General features: G+C 33.9%; 1 protein-coding gene across 2 annotated transcripts in view; it reads right to left on the bottom strand.

The window, feature by feature from the left end:
- The window catches only part of NCAM2 (neural cell adhesion molecule 2), a 394,113-nt gene that overhangs the window by 4,484 nt on the left and 374,580 nt on the right, over positions 1-15,049 (bottom strand). For both annotated transcript variants that reach the window (XM_006097004.3, XM_023760797.1), the window contains 2 exons: positions 2,231-2,435; positions 323-442 (listed from right to left, as the gene is read on the bottom strand). In XM_006097004.3, the coding sequence (XP_006097066.1) occupies positions 323-442; positions 2,231-2,435 (325 nt within the window). The remainder of the gene's footprint in view (positions 1-322; positions 443-2,230; positions 2,436-15,049) is intronic.

Below are 15,049 nucleotides of genomic sequence, written 5' to 3' on the forward strand. Positions count from 1 at the left end.
CAGACACGTATTTATTTCAGTAAAATCAATCACATTTTCAAAGCATAACTTTCTTAGAGAGTGAGGTTAGTGCAAAAAAATGTCTTTTTTGACATTCTTATATAAAACTATAAGCATATGTATCAATAGTACATTTCCCCTGACATTGATACAACTATTTCATATGAAATTTGTGAAGAAGAAATGGATTTTAGACATTCACATGAAGTTTCATAGAAAAACAACAATTTTTCACATTTGTAAATATTTACTAAAAAATAATACCATGTTATAAATTTACAAATACTTATCCAAAAATCATTAAGCATTTCAATCTACATACTCAGGTTCTGTTAGTGGTGTGGTTTCATTTGGCTCATTTACTGGGCTTCCATCTTCATGATTAGTAATTCTTTCATCCTCTGTTCTCATCTCCACTATTGGCTCTTTTGATCCATCTTTCCTACAAAAAAAAAAGAAGAAGAAGAAAACAAATCTTACCCATGTATTGTAAAAAATGAAGCATCATGGGTTATATTTGTATATATCTTATGTAAATATGTATAATTATGTAATATATGATTTCCTCAACATGTAAAAAGAAAACTAAAACTAAGTTTGGTGATACTTATTTAGTTAATAAGACATTGTAAAAGCACAGCATGTTCTTATGAAGAAAGCAAAAGATACTGGAGAATTGATCCCACTATAAAACACACATTAATATCCAATTCAAATGTGAAATAGAGCCTAATTACTGTTTGTTCTTTGCTATGTTCTGTGTCCAACAATTAAGCAGGTGGCATTTTGATTGCAAATTGAATCTATTTTATTTGAATTGAAAATGTAAGCTTTCTAATTTAGCATCTCTTGAAGTGAAAAAAATCTAGACAGTGTATCCATGGGAAATGGTTACAGACAAATTACCTAGGAATACTGAAATAGGCATGGAGATAAAAAATGATATAGCCATGCATAATGAGTTTTTCTATATCCCTAAGCCTAGACCATAATGTATGAAACCATATATGCCTAAATGTATGCATAGAAAAACCAACATAAAGGACTCAATAATAAAAATGAATGAATTACTGTTATATTTTGAGTTTTGATACAAATTTATCTAAAAACCACAAAGCAGAAATAAGTATTAAAACCTCTTAATTACTCTTACATGGCATTTTCTATAAAATTCAGCTCTGCATATTTTCTCAGAATTCATATTTTTTCTAAATAAATGAAATGCCACAGAGAACTCCAAATTCTAATATATAGTCATCTTTTAATTATAATTTGGAGGAGTAAATTCAGAATGTGTAATAATGCATTGCATAGAGCATACATTTTCTATGTAGGCAATCTTGAAACTTGTATGTAGTCACTTCTTAAAATTGTAGGCATTGGTACAATTTATGTTAACTCAGTTTAACTTAGTTTTTAACTCAGATTACTGTTGATGTCTGTTTTTTATTCAATATAAACTGAGAAATGGTGGGAAAAAGCGTAACCAAATATAATTGTATGATTCCCTATATCTATCTGTCTATCTATCTATCTATCTATCTATCTATCTATCTATCTACCTACCTACCTACTTGTTTATCTACCTCTCAATATTTAATTCATGACACCCTGGCCAGGTAGTTCAGTTGGTTAGAGTGTCATCCTGATATTTCAAGGTTGCAGTTTCGATACCCATTCAGGGCACATACAAGATTGCAGTTTCACTACCCATACAGGGCACGATGAATGCATAAATAAGTGGAACAACAAATCGATATTTCCCACTCTCTCTTTCTGGATCTCAAATCAATCAATCAAACTTTTTTTTTTTAAATTTAAATCTTGACAGTAATTTTTTACCATGGATTCCATTTTAAGGTTTATTTATTTTTCAATATATATTTTTGTATTGATTTCAGAGAGGAAGGGAGCGGGAGGGAGAGATAGAAACATCAACAATGAGAGAGAATCATTGATTTGCTGCCTCCTGCATGCCCCCTACTGGGGATCAAGCCTGCACCAGGGCAGGTTTATATTTTAATACAGTAGTCTGTTTGCAAAGTCATTTGGCTCTAAGATGTTATATTTAAAATCATATAGATTTAAGATCCAGAAAGAAGCCAGATTGGTGCCCAATAGTTTTATAGTTAAACTCTCCTATGCTGAAAGAACAAAGCCCTGAATAAAGCACTCCAGCTTGACCTTGCCATTCCTTTAATGTGCTGTGATGCAGGTGTCTGATACTCACAGGTAGGCAGCTTTTCCTTCTTCCAGTTCTTTACTTTTGCCACTGGAGCCACTTTTCTTCCCACACATTCTCCTGGTGATGCACATTAATAACCCACATTGTCGAATAAAGAAGCAGCTGACATCTGTTACCACAAGGATGAGCAAGAGTGCGGCAACTCCCAGGCCAATGACTGCTCCAAGCCCAAGGCCATTAAAAAGTGTGTCTTGAAAAAATAATAAGAAGAATTTTATTAAAGTTCACACTAGAAAAGATTAGAAAGTTACTTCAAAAATAAATTTTATTGGACAAATAGTCAACTAAAAACAAGAAAGAAGGGATAATCCAGCCAGCTTGGCTCAGTGGTTGAGCATTGACCTATGAACCAAGTGGTCATGGTTCAATTCCTGGTCCGGGCACATGCCCAGGTTGTGGGCTCAATCCCCAATGTGGGGTGTGCAGGAGGCAGCCAATCAATGATTCTCTCTCATCATTGATGTTTCTAGCTCTTTCTCCCACTCGCTTCCTCTCTTTCTGAAATCAATAAAAAATATATTTTAAAAAAAAGAAAAAAAAGGGATAGTCTGTAGAAGAGTTCAGTGTCATGGCTGTTGAGAGGTAGTCTCTGGTTTTTGAACAATGTTTTAAGCAACTGACATGGTAGTGATTTGAACTACTTTTTACCAATTTATTTTAGATTAAAAACTCTTAAGTAACTCTCTTCTCCAAAAGCCTTCTTGATTCCCTGTGGGAAAGATAATGAGTATTATCATATCTGTAGCTGTACTCTATCAGAAAGTCATAGTAATTAATAGAGCATCACTTTTTAAAAAGGAAAATGTAGTCAAAACTCCTGTAAAAAAGTGTTAAATAAATGTTCTTTATAGAATTATTTTAGTGTTAAGATTTAAGTTTGCAAATGATGGCTCCAAGCACTTTGCGTTGACAGAGAACACTTTTAAAAATATCTGTGCATGAATATTTTAAAAATCATTCTTTTGGAATAAATGTGTACTTGTATTTTTGTAGTTAATATTTTAACAGATCATATTAGACTAGAGGCAAACGTTAACAGAGTTATGGTACTTATGACCTTTCTGAACGTAGGGCATGATGGGAGCCACTCTTCGTTGGCATATATTTGCAAGAAATCTCAGAAGCTACACCGAGAGTATCCACGAAAAAGGTGATTGAAAATGGGATGGAATATGCTAACTGACAAAGTAGAAATGGCAAAGGGATGAGTATAGCAAAAATAAACCTAGTGTTGCAAGTCTGTGATTGAATACGAGGGTAACTACACAACTATAACCATATAGATAGGAAAATAAGCACAGTGGGAAGAAACTAGAATAAATTGGTGATATTGTGTTATCCAAGGGGAAAAAAGAGGGTTATATACGACAATTTTATAGAATTGTCCAAAATGATTCTTAATATGATTATATTCAAATTTGTTTGCATAACATTATAAAATTATAATTTCCTTCTTAATGATGGTAAAGAAATTTATTGCCCAGATCATATGTCATGCTTACTAAGTAACTGATGTTGGACACGAGTGAAAGATACAGAAACAGATATGAATTTGAGGTTTGAGAAAACCACTTCTGAATAATTACATGAAAAACAATGTTTTTCTAAGTACGATTTTAAAAATTAGGTCAAACATTTTAATAATGACTCAAAGACATTTGTATCCAAAAGAATCAACATAATTATTCTAACTTTGAATTTACCTCCTGGGTCGATCTTTAATACGTCACACCTTTTGAATGCTAGTATATTTTTGTGCAGAATGACTAAGTCTCTTATCAACATTCACTTTATTGGTAGTTATTTTGGCTGTACTGCACCTGATTCAACAACTAAAGCTCAAAAGAGAATACTTGAAAATACATGTTCAATGGGGCTTTTGCTCCAGTGGATATATTCACTCTATGACCTTCCTGCTTTCAAGTAGTCATTCGTAAGCAATAAATCTTACAGATCAATGATGATTTATCTGGTCCATTATATACATCCCCATTTCATTTTTTAAAGTATGAAATCTGGCTTTGTACTTAAATGCACTGGATGTGGTGTCAGAAAATCCTGGTTCCATCACTTAAGGCTGGGATGCCTCCTTGTTAAAACAGGGACAGTTATAAAACAACCACCACCACAAACTGGGTCATGGGTTATGAAAAGATTGTTGTGAATGGGCTATTTAACACTTCTAGCACTTACTGCCCATCACTAGGTAAAAATTTAACAAATATTTAAAGTTATTTTTATTATTTTACTATTATAAAATTCTAGAAAATGCAATTTTGGTGAAAAAATAGACAATCTAAAATTTAATTTATCTGTAATATTTCTTTCATTGGCAACCAACAGTATCTCTTATTAAGCACTGATTAGTCTCTTGAAAATATAATCACTATTTTAGATTTAGCTGCTAGCTTTTAAATGATAAATATTTTGTGACTTTTAAAAAGAATTAAACAGTATATTGATCTGCTTCACTTGCATCTTTGTAAAAAACTCTTAGAAATATTTTATTTGTAAATTACCTTATAGGAAAGGAATATTGATGCTAAATAGCTATTATTTCTTTCTAGAGAAACAAAATTATATATTTTTAACTTAAAATTAAAAAACTTAAAGGTTACTTGAAGTTATTTTTATGAAAAACCAAATGTATTTCTGTCATTGAAAAGGGTGGGATGGTCATTAATTATGTTTATGTTATAAGTATTGTTCAAGATAATGTTTTATGTTTTTTAACAAGTCAGCTTATGGACATATTTAAATATCTATTCTCATATCCAATGAGGTTAGACACAATAACTATGAGAGCTAAATTTTCTTTTTTTTTTCTGCAACCAATTTACTTTGGTGTGAAAGTACTTATTTCTCTTTGGATTTTTTATTTAAAAAATCTGAAAAAAACAACAAAGAACCATAAACAAAATTACATCACTAGATTCTAACACACACAATAAAGGAAAAAAAAGAATAATATTTTTGTTTTATTTATTTACTTATTAAATGTATTGGGGTAGCACTGGTTAATAAGATTATATAGGTTTCAAGTATACATTTCTATGATATATGATCTGTATATTGTATTGTGTGCCGACCACGACCACCCAAAGTCGCATTATCTTCTGTCACCATATATTTGGCCTCCTTTATCCTTTACCGTTCCCCTAACCTCTTCTCTCTGGTAACCACCATACTGTTTAAATCTTTGTCTATGAGTTTCAGTTTTATATCCCACATATGCAAAATAAGTCAGTCGAAAAAGCTAAGATCCATGTGGTTTTACTCGTTTGTAGGATAAGGTTTTTATATTAACAAGGACAAACAGTTAACAGTGAGAATTTTTACTAGAGTATGGAAATATCCTTGCATTACAGAAGGCACATTGTAGGGTAAAGCATACGTTGAAAAGAAAACACATTGTGCTAATTTAATAACCAATAATCATCCCTAAGAATTTCACAGTTTCTTGTATTATGTCAAACAAGCTGCTTTTCTAAATCACCTGTCATTCTAGATTTAGAAATTATCTTAAATTTATAAATTAAATTATTTTCTGTGATATTTTTCCTAGGATCCCCCAAGTCAACAAAAAATAGGAAAGTGCAATAAAAGAACCAAAATATAGAAAATGAGGCTAGGGTATAAATTAGGCCAACAAAATATTTTAAAAAAAGATTTAAAACTTTTAATAAGCTTCCCAAATTTAAAAATAGTAGAGATGACTGGCCAGTGTTGCTTAGTGGTTGAGCTGACCCATGAACCAGGAGGTCACAGTTTGATTCCTGGTCAGGACATATGCCCAAGGTGTAGCCTTTGAATTTCTTGATATATCCACTTGTCAAGAAAATAAATAGTAGTCTCTGACCCTGTAGAGGTGTATAGAGAAATGCCTTATTATCCTATATAATAAAAGCCTAATATGCAAATTGACCAAACGGCAGAATGACTGGTCACTATGATGTGCACTGACCACTAGGGAGTAGACGCTCAATTCAGGAGCTGCCCCCAGCCAGCTAAGACAGGTGCAAGCGGGGGCCCCCCAATCACCTTGCTGGTCACCCTGCAGAGGGAGGCTACTGGTGGCGGCAGTGATGGGGGTGGAGCTGGTGAGTGGGCGGGGCCAGGCCGGCCAAGGTTGGTGCCCGCGGGATGCCTTCCGATCACCCCGCCTGTTGCTCACAGATTGGCCCTGATTGCTGGCCAAGCCTGGGCACCCTTCTGGTGCATGCATTTCGTGTACTGGGCCTCTAGTGCATTTATGAAGCTTTCTATTTCCAACAGGGCATACTGAATCTCCTAAACAGAACCTAAATCAGATTAAGATTTGTCTTTGGACTTGTCTTTTCTCAGTTAAACTAAAGGGAAATTAGGCATACATGTATGAAGGCCATATTTATATGTTTTTTAGATATTTTTAAAAATAATTCCAAATATCTGTTTTTTATATGTTTGAAACAACATGATTTTCATATCACCTTTGCAGGTGTAATTAAAAATAGAAAAATAAAATAAAACCTTTTATTAATGTGTAATAAAATTCTCTATTAAAGACAGAAATGTTAAAACCATTGATATTAGTAATCTGTGCACAATGTCATGCTATTTCCATCGCTTTAAATACCACATTTCTCTTCTGTGTCATGACTAGGAGCCTCTGGAATTTATGGTGCCTGGTGCTCATTCCTGAATTGATAGATGCATGCAATTTTGATTCATATTTCATTTTGCTGTTTGAAACAAATGTTTGAACTTCTGAGGTTTCCAATGTCTGGTCAATACTCTTTTTTTTTTAAATCCTTACTGGAGGATATTTTTCCATTGATTTTTTTAGAGAGGGAAAGACAGAGAAATATCAATGTGAGAGAAACACATCAATTGGTTGCCGCCTGCATTTGCCCTGACCAGGGTCCAGCCAGGAGGAGGCTGCAACCAAGGTATGCGCCCTTGACCAAAATTGAACCCAGGACCCTATAGTCCACAGGCTGATGCTCTATCCACTGAGCCAAATTGGTGAAGGCTGATCAATACTCTTTAACTGTATTAATTAGAAATGGCAAAATCATTGCAAGTTGTATCAGCAAAAATGATTAAAAATACCATTTTGCATTAATTTAAAAAATTAAAAAAACAAATAGCACCATGTATCCCATATATGCTCTCTTCCACCTCCACCCACCCCTACATGACAAAATAAATAAATAAATACATAAATATCTATACTAATAAAAGGGTAATATGCTAATTAGACCAAGAGACCTTCTGGGAGACCTTCCGGACAAAGCCATGGTGGCGGGGCCAGGAAAGAGGCGGTTAGGGGAGATCAGCCCAGGAGGGGAGGGCAGTTGGGCGTGATCAGGCCAGCGGGGGAGGGCAGTTGGGGGTGAGCAGCCCATCAGTTGGGGGTAGTTGGGGACAATCAGGCCTCAGGGGGGGGGGAAGTTGGGGGCAAGCAGGCCGGTAGGGGGCAGTTGGGGGCAAGCAGGCTGGTGGGGGCAGTTGGGGGGTGTGATTAAACCTCAGGGGGGCAGTTGGGGGCAAGCAGGTTGGCTCGGGGGGGCAGTTGGGGGCAAGCAGGCTGGTAGGGGGCAGTTGGGGGCAAGCAGGCTGGTGGGGGCAGTTGGGGGCAATCAGGCTGGCAGGGGAGTCAGTTGGGGGTGAGAAGGCTGGTGGGGGGGCAGTTGGGGGCAAGCAGGTCAGCAGGCAAAGTGGTTAGGGGTGATCAGGCAGGCAGGCGAGCAGTTAGGAACCAGCGGTCCCAGATTGTGAGAGGCACATCCCTCAAGGGGTCCCAGATTGGAGAGAGTGCAGGCTGGGCTGAGGGACACCCCCCTCCCATGCATGAATTTCATACACCGGGCCACTAGTCTATATATATAAAAGCCTAAGTGACTGTTATCACTGGACAGATGACTGGACGACCAGACGGTCACTATGATGCACACTGACTACCAGGGGCAGATGCTTAATACAGGAGCTGCCCCCTGGTGGTCAGTGCTCTCCCAAAGCCAACCTCCTGCAGCTGGTCAACCTCCCACAGTTCTTCCCCCCGGCCTCCCCGATTGGCTGGGAGGGACCCGACCCATGCACAAATTCATGCACCAGGTCTCTAGTAATAAAATAAAAAGTCTTTCTTAAAAGAAGCAAAATTCAAACAGCAAACTCAGTGTAAGTATGATTAGATTTTATATTCTTTCTCTCCTTTAAGCCTCTTTTTTTTCTTTACTATTTCCCCATATAACTAGAGAAATATTGAGTATATCCTCCTAAGATAGGTGTTTTTGAAAAATCATAAGCTTTAATAATACATCATATTTATACTTTGAAAAATTTAATGTACAACTAAAACAGAAAAAAATTAGAAAGATGATATAAAATAAATATTAATGAAAATTCTAATTTTTAAAATAGTCACAGTGGTATTGTTCACTTGTTTTGTGTCCAACTGGCCATACAGCTATTAGATATACTTAAATCATTATAATTTTATTGTTTCGGTTTTTTATTAAATGCATGTACAATTCCTATGTATTCTAGCCAAAATATTCTTTGGTAATCAAAATAGTAACTTATTGTTCATTATTTGTTTATAGTATCATTTGTTAAAAAATTAGATCTCTACTTTTAGCTTAAAACTTCCTAGATTTTAGCAAGTATGTTTACTTACTAAGTATTGATTTGAATATCGCTAATATTCATGAACTATGATGCACAAAATAATTGTAAATACATATTTATGTTTTAAAAGTGTTTTTTATTATTGCTGTTTGTTGATAAATTACCTCTTTAAGGCCTCAGATTGAGATAATTTTTTAAAGATCATTTTAATTCTTCTAGTTTTATCTGTACATTTTACTGTAACCAGAACTCAACACATTTTTAAATTTAATTTTATTATTTATTTATTTATTATTCATATAGTAAATTATCTTTTTGGTCACATCCTTACTCTATAAGTCAAATTAAAATCTTTCTTGACTGATGCTGAAATGAACGAACACAAGCTAATTATTAATAATGCTCTAATTGTCTCTGATAGGTGACATTAACTTTTGCTCAGTTTGGGGAAAAGAATATACATATTCTTTATTTGGTATTCTCATTTCTGTAATTAATTTTGTCTTATGTAGTTCACTATTATTGTGATTATAGCTACTTTTATTGCTATTTTGTACTCTACTTTAGACACATTCATCTTTATTAAAATAAAAATAAAATTAATACTCTCACAGATTTTCACAAAATGGATCAAAGGCTCCTCCCTACAAAACAATAAAACTGCATCTTTTGTGTTCTAATCTCTTATTCTGTTATATATTGGTTCCCTTATGTTCAGCTCATAGAGTTCAGGAGATTAAAAAAAAAAAGCATTTACATCATTCAACTTCCTGACAAAATACACTTATTAGTGACATTTTAAGTTCACCTGATTTCATATTATTCAGATATTTGACTGTTGCCTGAACTAGCTGAATGAAAATTGTGTGGTTATAACATGTAATCTCATGCATTTTATAATGAACAATTTAAAGAAAAAAGTATGTGATGCTAGTAGTCTGTGATGGCTGTGAAATGAGCACTTTATAAGTGAAGAGAAAACCTCAGAGTCTTTTATAAGGGACTGCATTTCAGAAAAGATTTCTTGGAATGTTAAAATAAAAAATCTTTAAAAATACAAGGGTTGGCAAAAGTAGGTTTACACTTGTTTATATAGAGAAACACATGCAGGTTATAATTATGATAGTAGCTTTATTAACTCAAAAGAATATCACAATGGCAAAAAGAAACCCTACTTTTGCCCACTTTTGTATATTAAAAATCAAAATTGAGTTCTAATCATGAAAAAAGTACATAATTATATAAAATTATACTGGTTAATAAGAGCTTTGTGAGTAGGAGGCATTTTTAGATTTTAGGATCAGTAATTTGCTGTGTTTTAAATGAACATGTATTGAGTTCTATGGAGCTCTTTATAAAAGTTCATGTTAGAGAATAATATTATGTGGAAGTTCATTTTATATAATTGTCTAGCTTTTTTATCCCTTGATGATACCATTTGTAGTATTCACATATTAATTTAGGAATTATAAATTTTGAGATTTTAAAAATTATAAGCAGAATTTACCAATAATATTTCAACATTACTCAAATATATCAATAAAGCCTAGTGTTGTTATTGTATGTGTTTTAAATTCTCAGTACATTTTAACAAGGTGGTCATGTCTTTCCTATGTATGCTCAGTTAAACAATATTGATATAGACACTTCATTGCTTACTACCAAATTTGTTTTCAGACAACCTTCCTTTTTTGAGAGATGAAAACTGTATTTTATGTCACCTGTTCCTTATTACTGTCTCCATTTTTAGTCACTCCAATCTATCAAAATGTTCTGTTACATGTATAACTATACAGTTTTTTTTAAAAAATATAATCTCAGTGGAAATCCAAAAATTTCTTTCAAATCACTTCTCGCTATTAAGAGGTATTTTTGGGGAGACGGTAGGGTATCAATGAAGTGTTGATCAACCAGACATCTTGGTTGTTGTAAATCCTCACCTGAGGATATTTTCTCCATCATTGCTTTTCAGAGAGAGAGGAAGGGAGGAAGGGGAAAGGAGAGAGAGAGAGAGAGAGAGAGAGAGAGAGAGAGAGAGAGAGATCATCGATGTGAGGGAGGCATATCAACTGATTGCCTCCTGCACATGCCCCTGGGGAGCAAACCTGCAACCAGGTCCATACCTTTGAACAGGAATTTAACCCTCGACCCTTTGGGCACAGGCCAAGGCTCTGACCACTGAGGCACACTGGCCAGGGCCAGACATTTTTTTAATGTATGACTTGTGGAAAGAAAAGTAGTAATTGAAGACATTTGGCTTAATAATTAAAATGGAGTTGTAAATATGTACTAGTACATTTAGTATAAATAGCATTTATAATTTTTAAAACTATACTTCTTTCTGAATGTGTTTTCCTATATATGTTTGTTAACAAAGGCATAATTACACATTAAATACCTTTTCAAAAGATCTTCTGGTCCTTTGATATTACAAAAATGTTGGGGTTTTTTTTTTGTTCAGGAATAAATTGGTAAAAAAATATGTGATCATCCTTTAATTTATCATAATGTTATTAAACAACTCTATCAAGCAGTTATTAGGATAAAATAAGAAAAAGACCAAGTGTTTTCTTCTCTGGAGGCTCATAATATATTGGGAGGGCTGAGTGAGGTGTAATTTAAAAACTGAAATTCAGTGTAATCGATGCTTTCCTAATAGTTAACAACACTGTGTCCTGAGCAGATAGGTGGAAGAAGCATAGAAGTTAGTGGTTAGTGGTCAAAGAAGGCATGATAGAGAAGATAATGTTTGAGATGGTGTTGAAGAAGTTTTCCATATGATGAGAGGAGTGTATTTCAGTCAGAACATGGCATGAGCAAAGATGGAGATGTATGAAAGAAAATATATGATATTCTGAAATTAGAAGACATACATGGATATTAGAGATAAGATTTTGGGTTGATTAGGGGGATGGGGTTTATTAAGTGATAAATGATGTTAAAGAGGATGGACCTCTCAACTGAATAAACAAACAAGTAAGTGAACCAAAAATAAAAATAGACACAAACACCACCACCCTCAAAACCTACAAAGAGTGATCTTTTCCCAAAAGATGGCAGGGAGTTATTAGAGATACACACCCAGGGAAGTAGAACCTGTTTAATGGTTATAAGGAGATAGTAGAGGTCTGGGCTACGCTGTGGAATTTCTAGCCAGTCTTCTTTCTCTCCTATTTCATGTTCATTTCCATAATGCATGCAGGCATGCCAACCCAGTTTGATGTTCACATTGAAGAAGAGAGTACTTACACTCAGCCTTTACATGTGGTTAGTGATTGAATTAACACTAGATCATTAGTGTCTATTCAAATGTTTTAAAAATAGACATTGTGTGAGATAAAATACTGTAAATTTTATAATATACATTTATAATTGTGTATAACTATTCTATATCCTTATAAATGGAATGACATTTCAAATGTCCCATCACTTTCACTCTATTTATTATTATATTAATATATTTTTATTAATTTCAGAGAGGAAGAAAGAGGGAGGGAGAGATAGATAGAAACATCAATATGAGAGAGAATCATTGATTGGTTGCCTCCTGCACACTCCCCACTGGGGATCTAACCCACAACCATGTGTCCATGACCAGAATCTAACCTGGGACCCTTTAGTCCGCAGGTGGACACTCTATCCACTGAGCCAAACCGTCTAGGGCCACCCAGTTTTTTAAATACCTACTCAATCCCCCTTAAAGTTTTAACATTTATCTTTTCTAAATAATGCCCTGTTGCCCTAGCCAGCTTGGCTCAGTGGATAGAGCATCAGTCTGTGGACTGAAGGGTCCTGGGTTCAATTCTGGTCAAGGGCATGTACCTCAGTTGCAGGCTCAATCCCCAGTAGGGGCCGTGCAGGAGGCAGCCAATTGATGATGTTCCTCTCTCATTGATGTTTCTCTCTCTCTATCCCTCTCCCTTCCTCTCTAAAAATAAATAAAAAGATATTTTTAAACAATGCCCTGTAAAAAGTAAACAATCCAATGTATAGTTATTATACTTGTATGGGAATTTTGACTTCCATAATTTCTGTACATTCTCCATTTGCAGGTTACTCAGTTTGCTTTGGTGGAGGTGATTCAGTTACTTCCCATTGGGTAATGAAGGTGTCTATTGGCTAGCTAGAAAAGAAACTTCTTAAATTGGAATTATGATCAAAAGAAACTTCTTAAATTGGAATTATGATATTGACCAGTGATAAAGAATTTAATAATTTAAATTTCAGTTCTGTATTCATCCATTACCTGCCCATTTTCATTTTCCTGTTAATATTAATAGATTGACCATATATAGAAAATAGAAAAGCTTTCTTTGCATAAACAAAAAATACATTTAAAAAGACTATATTGAATCACATCCATATAAGATTAAACTAAAATTCATATTTTACAATTTGCTTGTTGGTTGCCATCCCAGACTGTGTAATCTATTATAAAACTCTCAAATATACACATTTTGAATTTTCTAAATGTATAAGACAATAGATGAAAAATATAAACAAATATGTGAATGGAATTATGAGTTTGCCAGTAATTTATAACATATTGGGTTTTGTGAAACTTCCAGTTTTAGACACTCACTATATATCTTAGAGACTTCAATTTCTTCATTATGGGTATATATTTTAAAAAATCAAGTTATAGTATTAAAACTAAACATTCTAAATATGTCTAAACATTGTAAACAGGCCATTTATAATTAATATTTTCTTGTTTTCAAAAGCATTAGGGAGTTTTGCATGTAACCTTCTTTATAACAACCATACCCAGTTTAGTCTTTTTGAAATTATATAGCAACAACAGCAAACAATAGCAAATTGAAGCTTGTTGCTCATGAATTCTTCAAAACAGAAATGCTAGTTTGAAGAGATGATTTTAAATCCTATTTAAATAGAAAAAAATAACTACATTTTACTGTGATTTTTCCCAATATTTTAATATTTATGTTTGTAATAATAAATGAGAAATCAGAAGAGAGGCAAGCACATAGCCACTATCCAAATGATGAGTTAAAACTGTTTATTTTGATTTCTTAAAATGAAAAGGATAGATGCTGAGATGAAAATATATATTTTAGTTATTATTAGACAGCAAGTAAAAATACTATTTATATAATATTAAAATACCTATTTCTACCAACCATGTAAATGCCATTTTAAAAAGTATTTTCAGAAAATGTGTAAAAATCATAAAGTAATACAGTTTAATTTGTTATTCGTTTAAGACTATAAACTCGGTGTAAGTTTATTCCCTTGATCATGGCAAAGCAGCCACATTTACAACTTGAAGTGAGAAAGATAACAGCTAATAGAAGTACCATGACTCCTGGCAGAAACTGTGGTGGGTAAATACATGGCCTTTAGTTTGGCCAATCAAGCGGAAATTAATGGAGCTAGGTTGAAGACATAAGACCATATATGTATAGAATAGAATTGGTTCAGTGTAATTTAATAATAGAAATATAAGAAGAAAACTGAGATTTCAAGTTGCTTGACTATGTCCATGACTAATTACTTGGGTTCTCTGATCCTCAGTTTCTTATTATAATAAATAATAAAATAACAGTGTTTGATTAGATTAGGTTTCCTCAAATCTCTTTAGCTTCTTCACAATGGCTCAAAACAATAAAGTAATATAAAGGTAATGTGGCTGTCATTAGAAAAATGTCAAACAATGACAGATACTTCCCATTTCATATCATCTCATTGTCATGAGACTTCAAGAAAAAACAATAAAACAAAAACAAGATACAAAATTTCTATAACTATTGTATTGAGAGAAGTTTAAATATTGCAACAAAATGTAGACATTATTTTTAAAATATATTTTTATTGATTTTAGAGAGGAAGGGAGAGGGAGAGAGAGAGATAGAAACATCAATGATGAGAGAGAATCATTGATTGGCTGCCTCATGCACGCCCCCTATTGGGGATCAAGCTGGCAACCCGAGTATGTGCCCTAACCTGGAATTGAACCTTGACCTCCTGGCTCATAGGTCAATGCTCAACCACTAAGCCATGCTGGCCAGACAGTAATATGTTTTATTAAGAGCACTGGATCTGGGTTCTAATTGTGACTCTTTACTATATAAATTGTTTAATTTCTTTAGTTCTCACTTTTCTCATCTAAAATATGGGAGAAATGATACTTCAGAGGGATTGTATGAAGAGTGAATAAGATATTGCCCTTAGGCA

This window comes from Myotis lucifugus, unplaced genomic scaffold, assembly GCF_000147115.1.
Source record: "Myotis lucifugus unplaced genomic scaffold, Myoluc2.0 scaffold_193, whole genome shotgun sequence".
NCBI lineage: Eukaryota > Metazoa > Chordata > Mammalia > Chiroptera > Vespertilionidae > Myotis > Myotis lucifugus.